This window comes from Ischnura elegans, chromosome 5, assembly GCF_921293095.1.
Source record: "Ischnura elegans chromosome 5, ioIscEleg1.1, whole genome shotgun sequence".
Taxonomy (NCBI): Eukaryota; Metazoa; Arthropoda; class Insecta; order Odonata; family Coenagrionidae; genus Ischnura; species Ischnura elegans.
Window position 1 is genome coordinate 37558517 of NC_060250.1, and position 25702 is coordinate 37584218.

Below are 25702 nucleotides of genomic sequence, written 5' to 3' on the forward strand. Positions count from 1 at the left end.
ATTCTCTTCTCCTTTAGATATTAATACTGGGGTTCCCCAAGGTTCCATACTTGGCCCCCTCCTATTTATTATTTTTGTTAATGACCTACCAAACCTGTTTCCTCAACAGGATGTTGTGTTATATGCTGATGATACTTCATGTCTGTCACATTCTAGAAATATTTCTGATCTGGTAAATTCTGTCAATACTTCAATTTCTAGGATGGCTGAGTGGTGCAATACCAACCATTTATCAATTAACATTAACAAAACTGTTTTCTTGGATTTCCACCCTAAGAGTGTCACACCTATAAATAATCACCAATTTAATCTGATGAATGAGCCCATTACCCAAAGTAACTGTGTTAAATTCTTAGGTCTTCTGGTTTCAGACGACCTAAAATGGACACCACACATTGAAGCCATTATGAATCGAGTTAGCACTGGTATTTTTATGCTTAGAAGGCTGGCCCCATTTCTATCTCTTTCTACCCTCAAACTTATCTACCATGCTAATGTTCATGCTCATATATCTTATGGAATTATGTTCTGGGGAATTTCACACCATGCAAAAAAATTATTTTCTCTTCAGAAGCAAGCATTGAAAGCTATGGTTCGAGTGCCTAAGAGGACTCCTGGTAAACCGATCTTTTTGGACCTAAAAATATTAACACTTCCCTCCATTTTTATCTTGAATTGTGCCACTTTTGTTAAAATGCATCCTGAGCATTTTCCAAGGAATCATGAATGGCATGACTACCACACTCGCTCTAAATGTGACGTTCACCTCAAAAGTCACCATCTATCTCTAGCTCTCAAGGGACCTCATCACACTCCATCCATCATTTTTAATAAACTTCCATCTGAACTGAAAAGCTGTCCCCCTTCCCTATTCAAAGTTAAATTATGTAATTTTTTAGCAGGTAAAGCCTATTATGATATTAGCGATTATTTAAATGATTCTATGTAATTTGTATTATTGTATTTATGTAATTTGTATCATAGTGATTTTTGTGACGAAACCATGCAATGTATATTGCCAGTTCGGTGAATAAAAATTATTATTATTATTATTATTATGATGTTTGCTAGATAGTATCTGACCCTTGCTTCTTTATGATGTTTAGATTCTGATTTAGTGTTTATAATATTCACCCTCATTTTCGTTTAGATTATTTATGCATTTTTATTTCAAATTTATCTGTATCTTTTTCTTTAGGATTTTATACAGTAAAATACAATCTGGAAACAAAAGAACAGGACATCAAAGAAGGTCCCTCATCTTGCGTTTCATCGCAGGTTGCCATGACAATGAAGTGGCTATGTTCCTTAAAATGGCCTTCAGTTTGCTGGTACCATATATCGGAGGTAAATTATTACATTAATCTTCATAAGTTATGAAATTAACTGAGATAATGAGGCTTTATTTACTTAAAGTAAAAATCATAATAGTCACTTTTTATGCAATATTTTTTCTTTTTGTTAAAATATACATATTCTTAGATGTAAAAAACAAAAGAGCACATTTACATATGTGCCTTGGCTAATTTACTGAAGGGAATTTCATTTTAAATTTTCCATATCTATGTACGGTCTGAGTATATAATTCATTTGATGTCTGTGTTCTGGGGAGCTTACTGTTTATCCAACGAAAGCAATGTGATTGGTACTAAGGTATAAAATTTCTGTCAAAGCTGGTCATGGTATGGTTTTGAACATTTTTCTTATGTCCCTTTGTTACGGTGAAGTCGTCATTTTTTTTATAAAAGATACAGAAGATTTGCAAATGCTTTTCACTATAAGATTCAAACAATTTGCAAAAGTGGACCAATATCCAGTGTCATTATATTTAGAATCTTCCTCATAAACCTCCTGATACACATTTTCATTTGGCTTCAATTGAGAATAAGTTCCTTCCAAAGCCTAAAAATGGTCTTAATGTGCCCTGAGAGAATCTTAACATGATGTAAATCATGAAGTGGAGAGAGCTAATTGGTGCTCTGTGAAATCTGCTAGATAGTATCTGATTTGAGATTCTCTCGGGATCGAAAGTGTCCTTCGAAAAGTGACTCATTAACTTGTTTATTTCAAGTGAAGTATTTTATTTCGAGTTTAACATGTGCTTTATTTTTTTCAGATTTACATCAAGATACAGCTGATATGGTGAGGCATCTGAAATCTTCTATCGTATTGGAAAAAGCTGTGCACCCTAAGCGGCTTCTGAGTTCTTCAAATCTGTTAGTCGTGGTAGTTGAGCGTTTAGGCAGTCTTCTTCTGTCCATGACCCCTGCCAGTGATAACTCATCTGTCAAAAGTGAAGCCCTGGAATTTTTGCTGCGCTGCCTGCTATCCACAAATGCTTTGATTGCAGGAGAGTATGCTAAGAAGGATCTCATTCATCCCTGTCACTATTCCTGCTTGCGTTCAGCCCGAGCAGCTGCTCTTGGTGCATTAGCAACGTTTTTTCGGCGCCTAGACTATTATCCATGGTCTGTGACATCAGTGGATGGCAGTCAATGTATGGGAGATTTAGAGGCTGTGTTTGAAACAACAGTTTGGCCATGGCTGGATAATTTACCAGTTGAAGGGATCCATAGTCCAACAGCTCTCCTGAAGTTGATAATTGTATGGAGTGAAAATCCCAGGTAAAAAATAATAATTATAGTAGTGTTGCTGCTTACTGTATTTACTTGTGTTAGCTGATGGACATGTTATCTGATGCTTGCATGAAAAATGAATCCACATCTCAAACAAAGCCTTGAAATTTAAATAATACAGGTAAAGATGAGGGTGACGGAAAGTTGGGGCCTCTCTCGTAAACAATGAATTGAAATTCAAACCTAGCTTCCTGCATTAACATTACAGCGATCGTTTTATAACCTCATACAAGGAAAAATGTCTGAAAGCATTTAGAAAAGGTGCTACCATTCAAATCGACCCAGAAAACTGCAATCTGTCTCCATTTCAGGGTGTGTCACCTCCTCTAACTTCTAAAGAATTCTTCACCAAAGGTGCTCTAATGAACATATCAATTATTACTATCTTTCACTCAGTTGAGATATTAAAAATGGAAGGGGTTATTTTTGTCATCTTTTATTCATTAAATTCATATGTTTTCACTTCAAAATTTTCACGGCACTTCAAAATGTGTTGGAGAAATTTTCAGGAACAGCTCACGGATTGAATAGATGAAGACATCTTTCTGCTTGGGCGAGGCTTCCATTTGAGTTATGTTGAAAATGTGGACAAATGTGGAGTGGGGATTCTGAATTATCACTAATGCCCTGTATGACTCAGTCTCATATTGATAGAATTAAATGATATACATAATTCATTTGTTACCTATGAATGCAGAACTCTTACTGATTAGGATAAGTGAAGCTCTTTTTAGTCAAGCACATCAAAAACGTCTCAGAATATCAGCAAATGGAATTGTCCATCCTAAATATAATTTTGTCCATGTAAAATATACCTTGCCGCAAGATCAACTTTGTTATAAGTGCGACTCATGTCAGACTGCCTTTGTTAAAAGTGGGATTGGTTGCATGGCAAAAAGGCTTTTTTTGACACAGAACATCTGTCGCTTTGTCATGAGTGGACCCGACTGTATTATCTTTGTATCATAATGTCTTGTTAGCCCTTACTTACAGAGTATAAATTATGTACAAAATATTCTAATTAAACTCAATTGTTAACACTGAGAGTGGTTTTTATAGCACAACAACTAGCTGACTCTAGTGCAAAGTATTAACTGCAGTGAATGGCTGAATGAAGAAGCAGTATCTCAAACTTGTTCTTGTGGTCAAATATCTTCAGGGCTCTGAGGAGTTCCTCCTTACACAGACATCTCTCCTCTTTCTTTGGAGCACCTCCAGCCTGTACCTTCTGGACTTATCAGGATATCTCACATATTGTCTTGATGCCAGTGTAGATTACTATGATCTATATTTTACCCTTTTTCATTCTTCCTCTTTGCTTGGGTGCTCATCGATATTTTGTAATATTTTATCCTCAAATGTTTCTCCTCCTCCTTTGTCAGCTGCTTTGTTTTTTATTCATTAATCAGTACTTGGGAAATTATGTAAATTATTTTTAAGTTTAGTGTATTTTTTGTTGAATATATTTCCTTATTGGAATGAAATATTTTGAGCTGATTAATAATTATTATTATGTTAATGATTACTAAAGGGAATTATCATTTTGGGAGGATAAAAAAAAGTTTTTCTTTGATTTATGTCTCTTGAAGGAGTTTTCAACTTATAGATTTCTCACAATTGTATGATCGCAGTGGTTATCGGGCATAAAAAAATTTGGATTGACGTCCTTATTTTATCTGCCTCTTTCTCATTATTCAGGTATTACCCACTTCTGGCAAAGCAGCGTTTACAACCCGAAGGAAAGTATAAATCAGTAATGCCTGCAGTTATGAGTTTGCTCTCTGGGAAACACACTAAACCCCCTGTTGTCAATGCTATCCTGGACATTGTGGAGAGACTGATGACTTATGCATGCCAGAAAGAATCTGATGTGCCCATGGAAATTCCCGAGGAGAAGGATTTCACCCTTGAATTGCCTCCTTTGGATGTTGGTCCAATGATTGACTTACCAGAAGAAAGTACAAGCAAATTGCATGGTAAGATACTTTTAGTATAATATTTAGATTAATTACAACCTTATCTCTTTATGTGATTATGTGGGATCAGAAAAAGAATTCATGTAGGGATCTTTTTTGTAGGGTTTTTTTTTGCTTTAATAGAAGAAAAAATTGTTATTGCATAAATGAATTATAAATATTTAAGAATTCACTTGACAAGAGACTATGTATATTGCTAATCCTTTTTTGATGCCTTACTTTTCGAGTATTTTAAATTTTGCTGGAAGTTCGTTTCGATAAATGAGGTATATTTTGGCTATGATATATTATTTTTTGTTTGCAAAATAATGCCATTTTACAAAGGAGATTGTAATGGCAATAATAAGCCTAGTGCAGCCGTGCATTAAAATGCAAATGTTGTGGTGCTTTTGAGTCTGATTTAAAAAAAATGAAGATTGCAGAAAGCATTGAAGGAGTGAGACCTCATGCACAGATAATCCGCAACTGGGATAATCAGGAGTCTGCTGTATATGTATTATAAGCGCTGATACGACGCAGGCTGCTAGCGGGTAGCTGAGTACCCTGTTAGCGCTTGGCTTAAATAAGGGTTATTAATACCTTATCAAACGAAGAAAACTTTCCGACCTTAGCCAGTTTTAATAAGTGATTATTAAGACATGTTTCCCTGAGCTCTGCGCCTCATGCATGCATTGGTTATCTCAGACGATGTATAACTCCTATCTACTCGTGTAGAAACTAGGTCCCTGTGACATTACGTGGAGTAGCATCGCGTGGGCGCCAATCTGGCCGTTTTCAGATGAGGATAAAAATGGACCATTGCCATTCGTCTAAACCGGTATTTCTGAAACGAAATAATTTGTATATTATGAATACACTAATGGTTGGTAACGAATCGCAACCAATGCCTTTCGTCTTCTTTGATGAAGGAAACTACCCTATTGTTGAGATTAACTCATTACTACATGATTGAAATTGCTTGCTAGCTTTGTTCCCCATTAATTTCTCTGTTGAATTAGTCTAGTCTTATCATACTTGCGATTCGTGTTCCTAGTTGATGTATCTTCTCTTTGTACTATCCTACAGTGTCTCACAAGTTGAATTTTGGGAGTAAGTTGATCCTGCCCCATGTTCCATGCATCCTGCAAGTCCTTACGCAGCGTTTCCGTGCTCTTAAGAAGGGGGGATCACCTTCACCGCGAGACTTGCGAGTACTATCCCTGTTATCTGAGTTGGTTTGGGAGCCAGAAGATAGTGATGCTTTGGTTACATTAATCCTTCCTGTAGCCGCTCGGAAAGCTTCTCTAGGAACCACAGGAGTGGAGATGTGCCAGTTGCTGACGACTGCAAACAACCTGCTACGAAATGTTCCCAACCCTAGGAAGTTCATACGGTAAACTGGACATCTACGTGTGATTTATGAAATATTAGCATGGCTGACTACAAAGTTAATGTAAGAAAGTGGTGGAGTTTTAATAATTACCTAAGAAAGATAATATCTTATATCCCTAGGGCCATAGCTACATTGTTTAGCACTGTTGATGGACGCTCATCCAGGACAATTTTGTGTGAAATGTTGGATACAGTGGCATCAAGAGAGGAACCTTTTGCCTACTCTTTGGATAATGGAGAAAGCAGTGAGTCTCATTATTTTTCCTTTTTTTAGTCAGCAATGAATTTTTTAAAGAAACTACTGGGATTGATATAAAGGTGTTCTTTAGATATGAAAGTTATTAATTATTCTGTTATGCTAGTGCTTGGAAGGAGTTATCCTACTTTATGACCAAGTTTTGTTTGCCTCAATGAGTTATTGTCTGTCAGAGTTTACATAATTTTTTTCAGCCATTGAAATGTATTGGAGTAAAATAGTAAAATTCCTAAAATTAATGCATGAGAAAAGTGTCCCCAGTCTTTACTCCTTCGCTTTGGTTCGATCGATGAAAATTATGTGTCTGTAAGTAAGAATTGGGAAGAAGCACAACTGGATGACACTTAATAAAATGGTTTAGTAATACTCAGAAACTCATAGATGCTGCATAATTACGGAAAAAGCAAACTATTCTGCCCTCTTTGGGATGGTTAATATGAGGAAATTGAATAAACCATGTCTAAGAATGTGTAAGTATTGCACTATGTGAAATCAGGTACAATACTATGACTGCATATTTGCCAAATCCTATTACAAGATTTTGCTGTTAGGGTTTACTGTACTTGTGCCTACCAGTGAGTCCAGTCAAAAATTTATTATATGTACATATTTAGTAGAAAGAGAATTCTTATTTATATTTACTCCCAAAGAAATAGGATTCTAGCTATGCATAAAAAACACTATGTGGATTGGTATTTTTCTATTGTTTTGAAAGATACCCCACTTTACTTCTTCTTATAGTGGTACTCCTAATATTAAATGAATATTCTGCTCTTCTTTATCTTACGTAGATGATTTATTAGAAATGGAGAAATTATTTGCTGAAGAAGATTTGAAGAATGCCTCAAGAATTTTAAAATCCCTTAATTCGTGGGATCCAGCCAGGCTGGAGGAACCTGACTATGCTCGCCGTCTTGACTCATACAAAGAGATTAAGACTATGAGGGAGGATCAAATTGAACGAGGAACAAAATTTCCAATCATCCTTGGCATTCTTATTGTTCATAATTCATTCTACGCCATCCGAAATGTAGGTATCTATTGTTGTAAATAAGTATTTTTTATTGTCTTGTGTATTCAAATGGAACTTTTTTATTACAATTGTTGCTCCGAGTTGTCTGCTATCATTGAATTATTTTTCCTAAAGTACACCGTGGTAGAAATTTATTGTTGTATTGTTACTCTAACCAGCTTTGTATAACCATTCTTAACTAATTTCAGGATAAGGATTTGTCTCTTAAAGAAAGTGCTGGACATTGCTTGCAAACATTGGCTCCATTACTTGCAATCTCATCGTCATCCAATGCTGCGTGTAAGAATTTAGTGATTGGAGAAACAATACTTGCACTTATCACAAAAGCCTTGAAGGACAGAAAAGCTCCAGATTCGTTGCATCATGATACTATCAGTACTCTGGGAGCTATGGTAATTTATCCTTTTAATTCCTTGAAATGTTCTATTGCACTTTTTTATTGATCCTTTAATTGTGATTCGGCTGTAACCATCAAATTCCTTGTTTCTTGTATGGTTAGTGTCAAATGTTAGACAAAAGGTTGGGAGGAAGTTGTGGGGCAAAGAAATACTGTGCATTAATTATCATATTTCTCCATGTGAGCCTGGATTATAGTTGCCTTCGCCCTAAGTTTTTGGTGGTATAGTAGACTTTTGTAATTACAGAGTTCAAGGTAATGCAAATTTGGAGGTTTATATTTGTGAGCTTTGTAAGAATGTTTCTTTTCAGAAATATGGCATTTTTTATTCAATAGTTTGAAAATACTCTGTATTTGTACTAAATTTTAATGCTAATGGTGCTGTTAATTTTTAATAATTCAAGGCTTCTTGCTATGACTGACCAAATAATGGGCAATACAGTAGACTCTTGTTATTATGAAGTTCACGGGCCCGAAAAACGGGAGGTTCGTAATAATGAAGTTCTTATGATCGTTTCTTTTAGGTATCATCGAAAGAAAAAAAAACATACTTTGTCAAAATTTCTTGTCTCTTCAATCTCCTGCACTTATAATCGTCAGTGTCAAGCGTATAATATACGCAATTAAATTATGTGCAAGTCCACTACATGCAAAGCAGTTGCGTTCTGAGACCTTGCTCGTACGATCATAAACCCATACAAGGCATCAAGGAGAGTGGTCATCCTGCAGAATGCAACACAATCGAGTGTTAACTGATGATTGTGACGAACTGATCGAGCTTGCAACGTAGCCGGAGCAGAAAAAAATCACTGTCTGCAGGAAGAAAGAATAGGCGAAACGTTGAAAAGTTCCAGACTTCATACCAGATTAAATGAATCTTTATTCAGATTATGATCAAAGTGCGAGTTCCTCTATGCTTCATCTTGTCGCAACGGCGAACGCCAAAGGCGCCAAATTTGAAATTTTGGGCGTGCTGGAATTTTTCGAATGTTCATACCTATGAGAGTTCATAAATCTAATGTGCGCTACGTGAAGAGGCCTAAATGTGCGTCCAATATGCGAGCATTAATGAGTGGGTCACCGTGATTCTAAAGGAATGAAGCTTATTACATGATGTTAAGTGCATATAGAAGTATCTCCTACTGAAGAAAGAACCATAATTGATGCTCTTGAGCACAGTTAAAGAAGAGAACTTAAACGTAGATCAATGATGATAACTTAGCGTAGTGTATATCCACCTAAATGCCATTGCTTTTTCGCGGAACTTAGTAATAATGTTCATTTTGTGACCACCGGGACCGGGACTGTGGTTTGTAATTTCGTAATAATGAAAATTTCGTAAAAACTTTTACTATAGATTGGATAGTCCTTTTCATCGGGACCAACTATTTGCTTCGTAGTAACGAGAACTTCATAAAAACGTTGTTTGTATAAACGAGAGTCTACTGTAATATAGTATGAAATGCATTCCTATGTGCTATGAGAAAAATAGGGACTGCATAATTCTTATAGTGCTGCTAGAGAATAAGGTTGTTTGGCCATTAAAAAAACACAATGTGTGAATATTTAAATCTTTTAGTAGTTTAAAATTTCCAATATTTCTACTCATGAAGTTTTATTGAGTATGTTTGATGACTCATTTATTAAAGGTATGATTTTTAAAAGCAAGAGCAGTAGTAGTACCCATTTGTTAGCACACACTGTGCTATCAATGAATTGATCGAAGATAGGTTACCAAACTGTCGAAAATACATAATTAGCAATATGTATATTTATAAAAATGAATCATGCAATAAGCATTGATCATGCAAATTGTTTTCTTATACCAACTAAAGAACTCAAATTTGCTTCATATTTGTGCTAAATGTTGAGGAAAAAATTTTCATGTTTTTGTAATCACCCAGTCTCTTTTTGATGTGATAATATCAAATTGGATTGCTCTCTCACTTGCTAGGTTCACCAATGCTCAACTTTGCACCCGTTGCTGCAAGATCTTTCTTGTCTTGCTTCTCAAGATCCTGAAGTTGATTTCTTTGAAAATATCAGACATCTTCAACTGCACCGTCGAGGAAGGGCTTTAATGAGGTATGCATAAGAATCTCTCTGTGAAATCTAGTCTCTAATTCTATTGATAATATATCCATTATTGTAAGCAACTTTTTTACTTGCCAGGTTTGTTCAAGATGCCAAAGAGAAGCAGAAGCCAATGGGAGCTAAGACTCTTACCAATATTATTCTTCCTTTGAGTTTCCATTACCTTTTCAATGCACGTTATGCGAAGAACAACAGCTTGGTGGATTCAGCCATTGAAGTAAGTGATGTTTTTCTCACTGTTTAGGATGAACACATTTATTTTTTGGTTCATTTGTTTAATACTCGACAAGTGTCACCTTTTCGCATGGAAATTTTCTGTTGTAAGTGGATGAGCAAAATTTCCTTTTTCTCTGCTGTATGGGATATTTTTTGCTTTGCACAGGGATGCATGTAGAATCAGTCTGGCTTTATTCGCAATGGCCCCTGGGACCAAATGGGGACATTGGGAATCAAAATGGAATATCCCTTGCTGTGTGTTCTTATCGGCATGGTTACTTTCCTCGACCGAACCAATGAGTCTCCCCTTCCTCTCTCTCGGTCACCACTATTTCAGTCACCCTTCTGCCCCACTGGCTGCAGCTGCCTCCTAGGACACTAAACTTTGATGACGGTTGTGATGTAAAATGTGCACGAGAATAGAATCCCCTTTGTTCAATTAAAAGTTGAGGACCTCAAATCTGGGATTCAGAAAACCAGAAATCCGGAACGGCTTACTTTGCTACATAAGCATCTATGTAGATGTGTCATGAGTGACCGCATGCACAAACTTTGCTATGGAAAAATGCAAATGATGAAACAAGTCATCAGCTTCACTCTCCTTGATTGTATGACTTAGAGAAATGGAGAATTCACCTGTGGGAGTGTGAGATTTTTATTGTTTATGTTTCATTTATACAGTCCATATTAATATTGCCAGTAGTCTGTTTGGTTTACCATTGTTGTCTTTTTTTATTGCTACGTGTAACCATGCCTTGTTTTGTGTGTTGTAAGAAAAGTAAGTGAAAAGAAAGACATTCAAGTTCCTTTTATACGATCTGCTATCAGTGTGATTAACTAAGAAAGAAAGAAATTAGTTAATAATTTCAACATCACCTGTTCTAATGTAAATCAAAGAGAAGTTAATAAATAAGAGAAATGCCTTTATGAAGGCCCTGAAGACCAGAAATCCAGAAAAATAACTCATGCTCTTTTTAAGGCTTTATTATTCATACGTGCTGGTGTGATAATTCATAATCTGATGGATTGCCAAGATATTCGGGGCATAGGAAGATTAATCAATTACCTTCCTTTCGGAAATCCAGAAACTCTTTGGTCCCTAGCCTTCTGGATTTGAGGTCCTCAACTGTAATTAGCATTTTAATGCTCAAGGAGACCATCCTATATTAAATTTTAATTTCATAAATTATTTTTTGCAAGGTTGAAATCAAGCATTTAGATTTTTTTAAATTAATTATGATGAAAATTCTTTGTTCCTCGACATACAAAGTTGCCATGTTGTTACTTTTTTATGTACTTTGAGATCACTGTAGGATGTGGAAATGATGGATAGTTTGCAGATGAGAGCTCAATTAGAGCTCTGTGAAATTTGCTAGATAGTATCTGATCCACTGAACTCAGACAATATGTGAAAATAAATTATGATATCTTTGATTTTGTGCTGTTATTTTGAATTTTTCTTAGACTAGGTGATTCAGTTTTAACTTCATAAATTTCAAATTCATTCCAGAAACTGCTCTGGTTTACTCTTGCTTGACAGTGAAAGTTTCTGTTATAGTTCAGAGTGAACTGTGATTAAAATTAAATTTATTTCCTTCTAGGCTGTTGGAGCTGCTTGCCACTGTTTACCTTGGCACCATTACCAAGCAATCCTGAAGCATCGGCTTGGGCGATTACCAAAGGAAACAATCGAATTTGGGCGGCAACCCATTCGATTAATCGTCGCGATTCTGAATAATTTCCATTTTAATTTGTCACAAGCTGACAAGGAAGACGTAGAACCAATGGACACTGATGCTAAGACCTCCACAGATAATTCACCGCCACCAAAAAATGAAGGTTCTGATGCAGAACCGGAGGAGGGAATTGCTGATATAGAGAGAGAATCTATTACTGCAGATAATACTGAGGCAGAGGTTGAGGAGAGTGAAGAAATCATTGGAACAGAGGGAGTTGAAGATGACAACATGTCATCTGCTGATAAAAATGATGCTGATGATATTGAAGGTGAGTTTTTGGAGTGGTGTATTAATTTTACTTACTTTGTGGCCCCTAGAGGAGAGGAAATGATGTATAACTAAACAGAGGAGTACTTATTGTGAGTTCTATGAAATCTGCTAGATAGTATCTGATCCTCTTACCTCTATTATATTTAATTATCTATAACCCATAGAATCTTAAAATTTTATTTTATGCATGGAAAATATTGTATGTGCCTTGATATAATATGGATGAAAGGTAATAGTTTTTTTAAATTCTGGTTTGAATTCAATTTCTGCTGTTTTGGTTGAAACGAAAATAGAGTTAGTATTGGTCTCATCGCTAGATAAACAAAAATGTAATTGCAGTACACTCCTGATTATCCGGGTTAATGATGGGGTGAGGCGGCACGAATAATAAAAAAAAAGATAATACAAACTTTACTTTAATTTCCTGTCATTTTCATAATTTACCTAAATCAAACCATCTGTTATCACTTACACATACAGTGAGTCCTCGTTCTACGTCACCCCGTTTAACGTCATTTCGCGATAACGTCACGAAAATTTTACGACCGTGATTCGTTTATCGCCCCTTTGCTTCGCGATAACGTCACGTATTTTAAATTTCGCACGAGAAAAAAGGCGAAGTGGCAGGCGTTACAGGTTGTTTGTTTCGTGGGCGGTAATACGGTCAGTCTATTCAAAGTGTAAAACGGTGTGTATATTGTTAATTGCGATTACGGTTTTGGCAAATTTTAGCATCAGAGACATTTCCACGACAATGTCCAAGAAAACAATGTTCACAATAATTTTGGTTCCTGTTACTGCGACGATGTTTCAGCGATGATGATGCCCAGGCGACGCCTGCCCGCCTCAATTCGCAATTAAAACCATCTCTTCGATTTCATAATCCCAGTTTGCCCGCCCTCGCTCATATGCGCCATTTTGATTTCGCTCCTGACCGGTCCGAAAAGAAATTCTCGTAGCGAGGGCCTATGGACCGGAGCACCGGATCCCCGGTCTGTAGCGTCTGGTAGCATTCATTGGACCGCACTATAGCGAAGCCGAAAAGCAAATGCGGGAAGATACAAAAATGGAGAAGGATTTATGTCACTGCTGCTATTGTCGTCGATGAAGACAGGAACTCGTATTTATGCCATAGTTTGGCATTCCCATTGTAAAAAATGCCCCAGATATGATACGCTAAAATTTTTTCGCATAGGAATTGTGAGGTCTAGGAACCGATATTCAATTTTTACATTGTTTTTATGGGATATTATGCTTCGATTAACGTCATTTCGTTTATCGTCACATTTTTCAGGAACGGTAGGTGACGTTAAACGAGGACTCACTGTATTTTCTATAATTTTAAATTGCTTTCTGGAATCATTAAGAGCTTTCTCCCCCAACCGCGATCTTTTTCACAGTGATAATGTGATTTTTCTCATATTCCTACTGCAACAAGTAATGCCTGGTTTCCAAAAACCATGCACCTGTGGCTGCAAGGTCACAGAGTCAGAAAAGTGGTTTGTACAAATGTTTCGAAACCACTGCATGACATCGGAAACTACACTGACAGGCACCATGCCGAGTACAGTAGAATCCTGATTTAAGGTTTTTCAGGGGGGACAAAATTTAAAACACTAAATGCGGAAAAACACTAAATGAGGACCTGCCATTTTTTTCAGGTTTTAGGGTCTGTAATGATTGGAATGGCTTTTTATGAATAAAAAATATTATTTTAAGTAACTAAAAGGTGCTGAATGCAGCAAAAAATTCTTTAATGAAATGTTCTCTGCCCTATGAAGGTTGGATAATACTTTTCAGGAATCAGCTAAAAAAATGGGTACCTAGGTATACTATAGTAAAAATAAGTAATGAGAGGATGACAATTGTTTTAATGAAATATTTTAAGAAAATTCTAATAAACATCAACTTAAAAGCATTCCCACACAGATTATTATTATGGACATTAGTGATTCCATTTTTATGCATATTTCAGTGGTCTCGATAAAATTTAGAATTTTTTCTGTAAAAGTGACATGTAGGTGACTATAGCATTTCTAATATAATAAGAAAAGGTGTAAGTAGGTTCTCGAAAAATCATGAGGAATGAGTGAAATAAAGGGACAGCAGAAGATCGCTAATCCCGAATTCTCAGCTACCGAATATCTAGTAAAAGGTAGGTTTTCTGGAATTTGCCAACTTAACGTTTTCTGTTGCCTCGGCGAAACAAGGGATTTATGAGCCTTTAAAAAGCCTCCTATGCGCACATTTTGGATTTCGAGGTCATCCAAAAAGGTAGAATCTTATTTTAGTATGCGTTATACAAGTCGATGGTGATTCAACTCGATGATAACACCAGATTCCTTGTCATATATCCGCGGCCTTATGCAGGTCGAATGGAGCCGGGAGAAGTTGCTTACGCGGCGCACTGATCACCTTGACTCCGACTCACCTTGTTTCTCGGCAGCTTTTAATAAAATTTGGTTGGACCTTGAATAACGATTAGCTAAACTCTGTTAAGTGAAAAGGTTTAATCTTCAACAGAACTGGATTTCATCCAAAAATTGTCATTGCCTCTGGAGTTTGGCAATTTCGTCAGGGTTATGATGTCGAAGTCAACCACCAAGGGATACCTGCCGGATTTTCGTATTTTTCCGCGCTCATCTATTCTACCGTGAGTATGCGGTGATTTTTTTTCCAGCATGAGCGATTTATTTTGAGTCATGGACCGTGATAGTTCGTTAAAACTCCGATTGTCATTCTCTTTTGACATTAATTAGCACCAGATAAATATTTTTGAATCAACAGCGATATCAACCAGCCGCATGTCGATAAACTGGCTCCGGGATATATAGAATTTACGATGTAAAATAATGTCGTTCCGTAGGGAAAGAATGCTCTCACTCACGGTCATGACAGGGGAAACACTTCCTCTGTTCTTTCGCTGTTCCTCCGTGGAAACTGACCTTGGAATGGATTATAGAAAGAATCTTCTAGTGAACTGCGCAATTGATATTGGGCCTCCTCTTTTGAACAGAGAAAGTAGCAGACTGAAAAAATATTGGGCAAATAATCGACTGCCCGTAGGGAGTACAGTTGAAAGGGGCATAAGCCATCAATTGAAAACATAACGAGAAAACCATTATTGTAGCGGCCCTCGGAGGATAACTCGTGCCATCAGTCGTCACGTATCATGGAAGTCAAGTTCAAGAAGTGAAGGATAAGGTAGTTCGAGGATATTAAGGAATGACTTTGCTCCATTAGATCGGATCTGATACAAAAAGTGCCTGGTGTTTGGATCAGAAGGGGAGCGAAACGTTACGAGAAGACAAATCACCCAACTTGCGAGTTGAAGGTCGCAGCGCAGCGCTCGCGGAAGAAAGCAGTTGAAGAAGCGTTCCCCGGTAGATTCTATCGGCTCTTGGTAAACTTTCATGAGACTGTTCTTGTTGATGAGCATAAATTCGAAGATTTGGATGAACCGTCATGAAAAAACGTTAAATCGGGCAAAAAAATCTTGAGCGGGACAAATTTTTACGACCATAAATGCGGAAAAACGCAAAATGCGGAAACACTAAATACGGATAATTTTTACATTGTCCTAATAGGGAATGAATCGGGACCCAAAAAAATAAACGCTAAATGCGGAAAAACGTTAAATGCGAAGACCTTAAATCTGGATCCGACTGTAGTTGCGTCTCGTGCGAGTTGCCCATGATACAACTGTGGCAGGATGCGAATCCATAATCTCTGACCCTGATCCGCACCTCGATGCTTGGAAAAGAGGAGCACGGAAGTCACATGAAGGCAACGGGCATGAATTACACCATTGCATGGTAGCGATTATGGGAAACTGGGACATAAAGCAAATTGACTATGCAAGCAAGTGCCTGGCTATGATTCGTGCTATCTCTACTTCGACTTCTCCCACTGCTTTCACTTCTAGTATTACCTTCCTCTCAACCTTGGCCTTGGCTGGTAATGGTAAATGTAAGCATGCCCGAGTGCGACGAAATCTCCGGTTCCCTTGAACCGTATTCAACTGCATGCGAGGCCACGGCAATAATTGCACATTTGCGATATGAAATATACAATTAAAGATCATAGTTAACATTTCTCTGAATTTCGTCGTCTACAATGCTAGAGCAGACGTCCAAGTAAACTTGAAACATTTCTTGTCAGCAAGTAGATAAAATAATTCCACTTTAAGAAGGGAATTCTAATGGAAATAATTAGCCTGGTGTGGCATTGTTTTAAAAAAAATGCAAATGTCTTGGTGCTTTTGCATCTGATTTTATTTTTTATAAAGATGGCAGAAAACTTCTAAGGACCGTGAACTCGTGCACGTATGTATAATCTGCAACTCGAGTAAACTGCAGCCGTATAATCAGGAGTCTGCAATATATTCATTCTGTCTTATATATTAATACCACTCCTTTCAAAATTATAGTATTTTAGTTTTAAAGTATACCGGGACTAGCCGCGGTGATAACTTATACGGGAGTCACCCGCAATGCACAATCGTGCGAAAGATCCACAGAGAAAAAATCATTCGCCTTGACCGGGATTCGAACCCGGATCCCCCGATTTCCGGTCGAGTGCTTTAGCCAGTCCGGACAAGTCCGGTAGTGTCGGAAAATATCCACAGGGAAGAATGACGCCTCGGTAGCTTAACTGGCTAAAGCACTCGACCGGAAATCGGGGGATCCGGGTTCGAATCCCGGTCAAGGCGAATGATTTTTTCACTGTGGATCTTTCGCACGATTATAGTATTTTATATTTTTGCCAAAATAGTTTCAATTCATGCGAGATTACTTTTCTTAGAGTCATCAGTATGCAGTCCTGGTGAAAAAATGAATATCTTGTCCCTGCTTTGAGGTCACCACTTACAGAAGCTCAGCTTGTAGCCCTGATTTTATCACTTTGCACTCTACTTGTTGTCTTTGGAGGGCTTATTGATAGATGTCATACCCCAAACTTCATGTATCCACAGGGATTTCTGGAGGCTGGAACATCAGCCTTCCAATTATTGCCCTCGCAGAATGTGCCATGGGGCCAGTGGATAGTAGTTTGTCAGTTCCTCTAATGCCAGTTTAGAGTAGCATTTCCTCACTTGTCTGCAGCTGGATAAAGCTGCTGCCTACTGATGGTTCAATTTTTCACTGGGACTGCCCATGAATCTTTGATTTAATTTTTTCGTGCCTTCAAAGTGATGGCTTTTAGAGGCTTATATTATTCTGTTTGGATTGCTTCCTTTTATAAGTAATTGGTTATCTTTGCCTCAAGTGATCTATAGTGATGGGTGGTATTTCCTTTTTAAATTTATGCAAACTTCACTGGAAGAAATCGTCTATAACTCTCATATTTTGCCATGTAAATTAAATCTAGCGTTAAGATCATAAAATTTGTGGCAACCTTGGGCATAGAAGATAAAAATTTCTCAAATCTTGATTCAATGTAGTTCCAGCTTGGTCTCAGGAGTTGCTGCTTTCACCATCAGTTGCCAGAAAAGCTAGGAAAGCTCTTGCAACCGTTTTGCTACCCCGATTGCATTCGAGTCTTGTTGCTCCAACTGAACGAGATAGCAGCCATAAGTTGAACCGCAGGGCAGGCGGTGCAGTTGGAGCCGATGTATCTGGGAAGGAAGCAAAAAATAGCAATGGTCCTAAAGATGAAGAAGAGACTTTGGTTATGAGAGTTCCAATAGCCTTAGCTGCTATCAAGATGTTGCAAAGACTTCCTTCAGACTTCATGGATCAAAATCTCTCTGGGTGAGTGAAAAAAATTGAAATTCTCATTATTGCTTTTCATCAAAGCATTGCATCTTGGATGATTGTGTCGTGGTTGAAGCTTGTAGTTGAGCGACCATGTCTCATTCCATTTCAAAGAGCTATTATAGAAGACATCTGATTTTAAAAAAACATGGTAGTTTAAAATCTTATTTCTGGTTTCAATACTTTCTTTAATCAAGTAAATTTGCCTACTTCATATCCCTGTATATGTACCATATACTGCAGGTGTGGATGATTACAAGGAAGGACTGGATAATGTTGTTTAAGTTTTGGTTGAAATTTACTGGGGAGTAGTGAATGACAATTGATTGTGCTGTGTATTGTCAATTAACATGAGATATTTCACTGTACCGCGGTTCTTAGATTGGGAAATATTTGCTGTTTATAATATCTATTTGTTGTCGTGATTATAATGTATAAATTGATTATTGTAGGCATATAACTCTTAAGAGTGGAATTTAGAGCTCATAAGTCAATTCATCATTTGGGTATATGTGCGAGGAACTTTTAAAATCTACATGAAGTCTCTCATTCTCTATGTCCTTTGGCCATAAGGATCATACTTGTACCAAATTTATGTATTTTAGGCTAATATTATTTTGGTATTTTTATTTTTTAGGGTCTTGTTGAAGGTTTTAGCATTCCTCAAGTGTCGCCTAGAGTCTGTGCGAAGGGTTGCCAGGGATACTCTGGTGGACATAGGAGTCTCTCTAGGCCCAAGTTACCTGCCAACCATTATTCGAGAGATGTCATCCCTGCCCTCCAGAGGTTATGCCTTTCACGTCCTTGCCTTCACAGCACATGCTCTTCTCGTTTCAATGGTTCAACTGATGGCACTCGGAGATATGGACAAATGTTTGCATGAGTTTGTGGAGGTGTGTGTCTAGCATTTTCTCATTTCATTATAGTTTCCTTTATAGCAAATTAAGACATAGGGTTTTGTCTTTATATCATTTAGTGGATATTTTATTATTTTGAATTAAGTCGGCCTCAGTGATGGCATGGATAAGTCCTCCATACCGAAGGTTGTAGGTTCGAGTACCGCCTGGCCAGGTTTCCCTTCCAGGACATGGGTGTTTGTGATTGTCTGTTGTTGATTGTTTAAACTCCTGATGTAAAGGCCACATTGTGCCATTTTCAGGGGTAATTGAGATAAATAAAATTTAAAAAAATAAAGTTAAGATTTGCCAGCATCAATTTTTCCATGATTGAATCTATTGTTTAAAGATTTATTGTAAAGATAATTCATAGATTTTCCCAGGTAATCCTAACTAATGATTTCATATGGGTTTCCAGCCGGGGAAAGGTGTTTATGGACATCTCTATGTGATATGATATTAATTGTCAAGTTATTTAAGTGAAGTTAAACTCCTAATACAGTGTCTGCTTGCAACATTAGAGGGTATCACTGTTGTATGTTTTTAGGAAATTTGTGCTGAAAATTTTCCTCTTAGTGATATTTTTCCTTTGGCCCCATGCTATCAAAAGTTAAGAGTGTTCTAGTAACAAAATCCTAATGCTTAGATTTTGGTATTGTAATGATTTCATGATATGTATTTATTTTTTAGATTTGTAAAGCGGACTTGTTTGGAGTAACGTCAGAAGAAAAAGAAGTAACAAAAATTACTGCAAAGGTTTATGAAGCTCGCTCTCATAAGAGCTATGACACCTTCTACTTGATGTCTAAAGTAATTTCAGAGCCATGCCTCATTGATCTAATACAGCCATTGAAAGAGGTAAGGAAATTGCCTATGTATTTGGGTACCTAACAATATGCTGTTATTTAATTTATCATAGTTTGAATCTATAGTCACTCTTTATATGGGGACTTTGGGAATGTTAACAATAAATACAGGTGTCCAACTTTTATTTCAGTAGCACCTATGCATCAAAGCTGTGCAATAGAAGTTCATTATAATGAATTCTGAAGATTCCTTGAAAGTCACTTCTCATAGGCAATGTATTTTTTCAATAGCTATTTTCCTGTTGTTACAGCATTAAAAGTACTCCATTTCTAAACTGAGGCAAAAGTTGGCCCAATGCATTGCAATACTGTTGAATTTGACTGTACCTTATGTCTACATGATAATTTTATAATTTATACTAAGTAACTGCCATTATCTTTACTGATGCAGTTGTTGCACATGCGTGCTCTGCCATTTCCGATCACATTTTGAAGGAACCCCTCTGCATGTCAGTTGTTGTTGGATGTTCATCGCCATTGTTGCCTGATGTGTAATTATGAGAGTAGCTTGTAAAAAACTGAGTAAACTAGAGACATCTGCAATCATTTCCTGAATATGTTAAAATTTAAAGGAAAATTGTAAAGGCGTGAAAAATTTACATCTAGCAAATGCTTCATCCCTTGTATAGCCCTCATTATAATTTTGGGCCCAGAGATAATTTTATATTTTTTGATCCCTGTGCACCCATATTTACACATAAGGACAAACGGGAATCTTTTGTTGAGTTCCCACAAGAATAGACAGAATGAGATACTGTTGGAAAAATTGTTTTTATTAATGTGTGAAGATTACTGTAAGACTCCATTTTGTTATTTTGAACAAATCGTGAACATTTTCTGTTGACTTTTTTTTAGGTTTTGGATCAGACTCATTCTTTCAAGTTTGTAAAAATCACGAAGGAATGCCTATCCAGAATAGTCAAGGGGTTTGTTGAAAATAAATTCCTCTCGCCTCCATCTCTTTTGGCCTTCTCCTATGGTCTGCTGTCGAAAAGCATTACCGCCTTGTGGCCCTCATCACCGAAGAAGCAAGAAAAGCAGGTAGCCCGAAGAACAGCAGGGGCATATGCTGGTGCAAATGGGAAAGCAAGCATGCCTTTAGAAGTCCCTCCAGATCCTTTTCTCATTCCAAAGGAGCCGAGGAAAGTTCGCAGCAAAGTTTCTGGAGTGGTAGATCGAGTGGGTGCCCAAGCCAATGCCCATGCGCTATTAGAGTTTGGATTGCAACTGTTAAATTTATTGCTCAAGAAGGAGGAAATACGATGGAGGAAAGGAGTTGGTGTAGGAGCTTTTGTTAATGTATCGGATGATTCCAAAGCTATGGAAGTTGTTGCAAATGATGGCAAGGAAAAATGTGTAGTGGATACGGCCATGCTAGATCCGTTGGTGCCAATTGTTTGTGAGTGTTTGGAATCTAAATATGCCAAGGTGAGCCTATTTTAGTATTATAATTCTCGCGTACTATAGTGTGTTTGCAATGTCATTATTTGCATAATTATTTTTTTGCTTCAATTCTGTCTGGAAGAATGTTTTCCTTATTAGATTCCAGCTACACAGTGTCAATCATTATTATCTGAGACAAAAATCATTCATGACTGAGTGTTAATAAGTAATGACCATTGATTTAGTGATTTTTTTTACCTCAAACTTCTGATAACCGTTAAGTTTTTGTGATAGCCAATAATATAAGTGATTTGAGTTTGTTTTTACCTGTGTCACTGTGATGCTAATTTTTGCTGAGGTTTTCTATTTGTAATTATTTTTCATCAATATTTCATCATTTATCATCTAGTAAGGAAGTGACCAACTAATCAGTTTATTTCTCCGTGTGTGTTTAACTATTGAACACATGCTTACTTTCTTCCTTTTGTTCTAATGTTGTTCTGCTGGTGGTGCCTTTGTGTGATTTGGTTTCAGTGTATTACTCGACATTACCTGTCAAATTTGCCATGTTCTAAATTTCCCTTATTTTTTGTTGAAAATTTCCTTCATTTTCTTCAAAAATAGTTGGTCACCATCGGAAAAAGTTAACTTTGGTTTATTATTGTTTTTCAGTTAACTACTCTGGCATTGAATTGTTTTCGAATGATGGTCAGAATGGATTTGCCCTCGATGGATGACCATATAGTGAAAGCTGCCTCTTCTGTGTATTCCATTTTGCATAAGTATGCTGGAGCATCTTCTGGTGATAATTACAACTTGGCTGTTTCAGCCTTTAAGGTAACTCCTTTGCCACGTCTGAAATACAAACTTCAAAACTAAGATTCATATTTGATTTAAACCCTGATGAACTAATATACAGCAGACTCCCGATTATCCGGCTGCGGTTTATCCATGTTTCAGATTATCCGTGCATGATTTTCACTCACGCCCAATATTTTCCGTGATCTTTATAAAAAATGAAATCGTACACAAAACCATTGGAATTACTGCATTAATGCTAGGATACACTTGGCTTATTATTTCGTTGGAATCCCCTTCGTAAAACGGAAGCAATCGTGTGCTAGGGGAATTCGCGGGAGTACCGTGTTCCTGTTTTCTAAGCCTCGCAGTGTGCGACTGCGCTCCGTGTTCACAGATAGACATCCCGCAGCAGTTGCAACCCGGGCAACTTGGGCAAGATGCGTATACGTGGCGTGGTGCCTGACAGAGTAGTTTCCGACATCGAGCAGTGGTTTTGAAGCATTCGTGCAAACCACTTTTCTGTATCCGTGATCACACAGCCACGGATGTGTGGTTTTCGAAACTAGACCTTACATGGAGCATTAATAATACGAGTACAACCATGTAATCGCCGCAAAAAAGATTGCGAACTGGCGAAGAAAGCTCTCATTTAGTCCGGAAAGCACTATAAAAAACAGAATAACTGCATAAATAATAATATATTGCTTGTTTTATGTAAATTATGAACATTGCAAGACATTTAAGTGAAAGTTTGGGTTATCCGTGTTTTCCGATTTTTCGTGCCGTCTCTCCCCATCATTAGCCCGGATAATCGGGAGTGTACTGTATTGCCATAATTGATCCAGAGAGTTTGAGCAACTCTCATTTTTATATCTTTAATTTTCATCAACTTAGAGAACTCATCGGTATCTTTAGTGTCGTTTATGCTCACGAATGGATAGGAGAGATAACAAACCAGCAAATTTGCTTCTTTTACTATTTTATGAGTTGACAGGATTACTCAATGTATTTATTTCCATTCTAATTGGCTTTCTTTTGATATACAGACAGTTGCTGTCCTCGTCCGAAATATTCGAACTCTGCCAGTGGAAGAAGATCATTTGAGTGCTCTTCTGACTTATGTCTCTCGTGACCTTGACCTGGGAGGAGAGGTTGGCACACGGCCTGGTGGCTATGGACCAGCCAGGACTGCCACAGCTTTTGGAGTGCTGAGATCAATAATTGCACGGAGATTGAGATCGCCTATTATCCCCTCACTAATGAAAAGGGTGGCAAAGCTGTCCATTTCAGCCCAAGCGTCTCATGTACAAGCTCAGTCACGTCAGGTAAAGTGCATTTACTCCATTTTTTCACAGCAAATGTGTTTATTATGCTACTCTTAGCAGTTGGAGACCTACCTGATTTCATATCCAGTTTTTTGTATGCTGATAAGGACATGGGTCATACAAGCTATTCCTGGATATTCTTCTGAAGTGATGAAATAATCATTGTCTATGCTTCTTTATCTTAACTTAGCTTGCCAGAGAGAAAATGTGTGGAGCGCTGTTCAATTGTATCTGTTTAGGCTCTGGACAGCTGTTAGTATAGCGATGCAGCATCTGACTCAATTCTTCTACTCCTGTCCTCGACAGCACTCCATTTTTATGCCAATAATATTAAAAACTTTTGGTCATTAGCAGGTTATGTGTAATACATGTAGATACATTTGCCCATGTCATTCATTTTACTACTCATCAATAGTGAGAAAGATTCTATGCAAGTGGAAAGAAGGTCAGGTAGTATTAATGTATAGCTGGCTAAATTCACCAATCTCTCAGCTTCTATTTTATCTCAGAGTATGATGGATGGTGATATTACTAATAGTTTCAATTGATTGATTTAATTATCATTTTCTTTAGGTTTTCCTGCAGTTTTTGATGGACTACCCCATGCATAAAAAGAAGCTAGAGCAGCATATTGTATTTTTCCTGGGACAACTGAACTATGAATTGTTATCAGGCCGTGAATCAGCTCTTGAGTTCCTATATTCTGTGATATCTCAATTTCCAGAGGTATGTATCTACGTATGGTTGATTGAAATCTTTACATTTTGTGAATTGCGTTCATTATTTGTTTTGTTATATGTGCAGTTGGTTTTAGAGTTCATATTGCCGTCAGTAGTACAGTATTCATGCTTCCATGTGTGGTGGACTTGCAAGTATTATTTGTCCTTATGATGGCTAGTATGTCTAAGGTTATCCTCAGCATATGAACAAGATTCATTCTAAGACCTTGTTTGTAAGTTTAAAAACCTAAGCAAGACAACGAAAAGTGTAGTTATCCTGCATAATGCAACACTGCATTATAATTTTGAGGTAACTCACAATGGTGATTGATCTTGCTGCGATGCGGGTGGAGCCGAAAAAAATTTGCTGCACACGGGAAGGAAAAACGCGCGAAACGCTGTATAGTTACGTAAGATTTTACACTTTCTCGGTGAACAATATGTATTAACTCTTCCTGGGATACCGCACGAGTAACATTTTGTAAGAGCGCCAACATTTCGGGTACTGACTCGTTACCCATTCTCAAGGCTACTGAGAATGAGAAACGTGTAAGAGTAGCCGTGAGAATGGGTAATCAGTCGGTACCTGAAACGTCGGCACTCTTACAAAATCTTACCTGTGTGGTATCCCGAGAAGAGTTTATACACTGTACAGTTATTGATTTCACAATGGTTTAATTGGTACCCCATGCAGGCTGTGCCCAAAAAGTGAGTTCCTCAACGCCACATCACGTTCCTTCAGCCAACTTCAAAGGCTGAGTTGAAGAGTGCCCAAATTTGTAATTTTGGGCACTCTTTAATTTTTTGAATGCTCTGAAAGTTTAAATGTTCATAAGTAGAGGGCTTAATGTATAGCTTAAAGTGTTTGTGGCATTAGAAGGTCACAGTAGGTAGCCACTAAACCAGATTTCAATAGAATTTCAAAGTGAGATATGTATTCTCTCATAATAACCTGTAAAATTTATGTCTGTAGACATATTAGTAATCAAAATTGATGCCCCTCATCCGGCTCTGTCAATTGTCACTGCCATTTTTGGTACTTGTTCTAGGACCTATTTTATCCTCAGTTCATGTTGTCAAACAGTCCTTCTCCCAGAATCCATGAGCTATTCAGCTGATTGAGTTATTTGTAATCAAAACTTACAATATGTGTTTATTGAATAATAAATTGCCTAGGCTTAGTCTAAGCACATGGGGCAGGTTTACTCGCTATCTTTTGCTGCTATTTTGTATGACTCTAATGATTTTAATGAAAATTTTTTAATGTCTGTTAGAATTAGTGTGTGATGAGATGAAATTATAATGTGGAACCACAGTAAGTCCTCGACATATGAACAATATGCATTTTTGTGACCTTGTTTGTAAGTTGATAAACCTAAGCAAGGAATCATAGGTCCTGCATAATGCAAAACTGCATTACAATTTCGCATTAATATACAATGGTGACGAACTGATCAAGCTCCTCGTGCGATGAGTCAAAAGAATTTTGCTGAGTACTGGAAGGAAGAATTGGGTGTAAGGATGAGCAGTTCCTTACATCTCGATAGTTTAATTGATACTTAGTATAGACTGCATCCAAAGTGCGAGTTCCTATACACCTCATCACATTGGATCGGCCTACCTCAAAGGTGCCAAATTTGAATTTTCAGGCACGCTTGAATTTTTTGAATGCTCATATCTGTGAAAGCTGGAGGACTAAAGTGGAGGACTTACTGTATGTAGAAATAATTTAGTTTGAATAAATGAGTGAGAAACAAGTGATATGGTATTGCATTTCAATCTGAATTAGGTGAATGATTTCAGTTGTTCACTGTGGGTTTGGGTTCAAATCCTGATGGTAGCAGAGATATTTCAGATACTACTCAATCATTGCTAGAGTGCCTTGTGTAGGCCACTACAAGTATAGATTGGACGTTAAACCGTGGCCTCCTTGGTGCCTTTCGTTAAGAGCAGGCTAGCGTTGGGTTTCCC

At 37.3% G+C, this 25702-nt stretch overlaps 1 protein-coding gene across 1 annotated transcript in view; it reads left to right on the forward strand.

Moving 5' to 3' along the window:
* The window catches only part of LOC124158737 (small subunit processome component 20 homolog), a 63590-nt gene that overhangs the window by 27044 nt on the left and 10844 nt on the right, over positions 1 to 25702 (forward strand). The window contains exons 15-31 of the mRNA XM_046534005.1: positions 1199 to 1347; positions 2117 to 2624; positions 4335 to 4612; positions 5678 to 5984; positions 6104 to 6228; positions 7031 to 7269; positions 7461 to 7664; positions 9624 to 9754; positions 9842 to 9980; positions 11581 to 11986; positions 17429 to 17738; positions 18379 to 18634; positions 19328 to 19495; positions 20359 to 20931; positions 21559 to 21723; positions 22734 to 23012; positions 23586 to 23738. Coding sequence (XP_046389961.1) covers positions 1199 to 1347; positions 2117 to 2624; positions 4335 to 4612; positions 5678 to 5984; positions 6104 to 6228; positions 7031 to 7269; positions 7461 to 7664; positions 9624 to 9754; positions 9842 to 9980; positions 11581 to 11986; positions 17429 to 17738; positions 18379 to 18634; positions 19328 to 19495; positions 20359 to 20931; positions 21559 to 21723; positions 22734 to 23012; positions 23586 to 23738 — 4390 coding nt within the window. The remainder of the gene's footprint in view (positions 1 to 1198; positions 1348 to 2116; positions 2625 to 4334; positions 4613 to 5677; positions 5985 to 6103; positions 6229 to 7030; positions 7270 to 7460; positions 7665 to 9623; positions 9755 to 9841; positions 9981 to 11580; positions 11987 to 17428; positions 17739 to 18378; positions 18635 to 19327; positions 19496 to 20358; positions 20932 to 21558; positions 21724 to 22733; positions 23013 to 23585; positions 23739 to 25702) is intronic.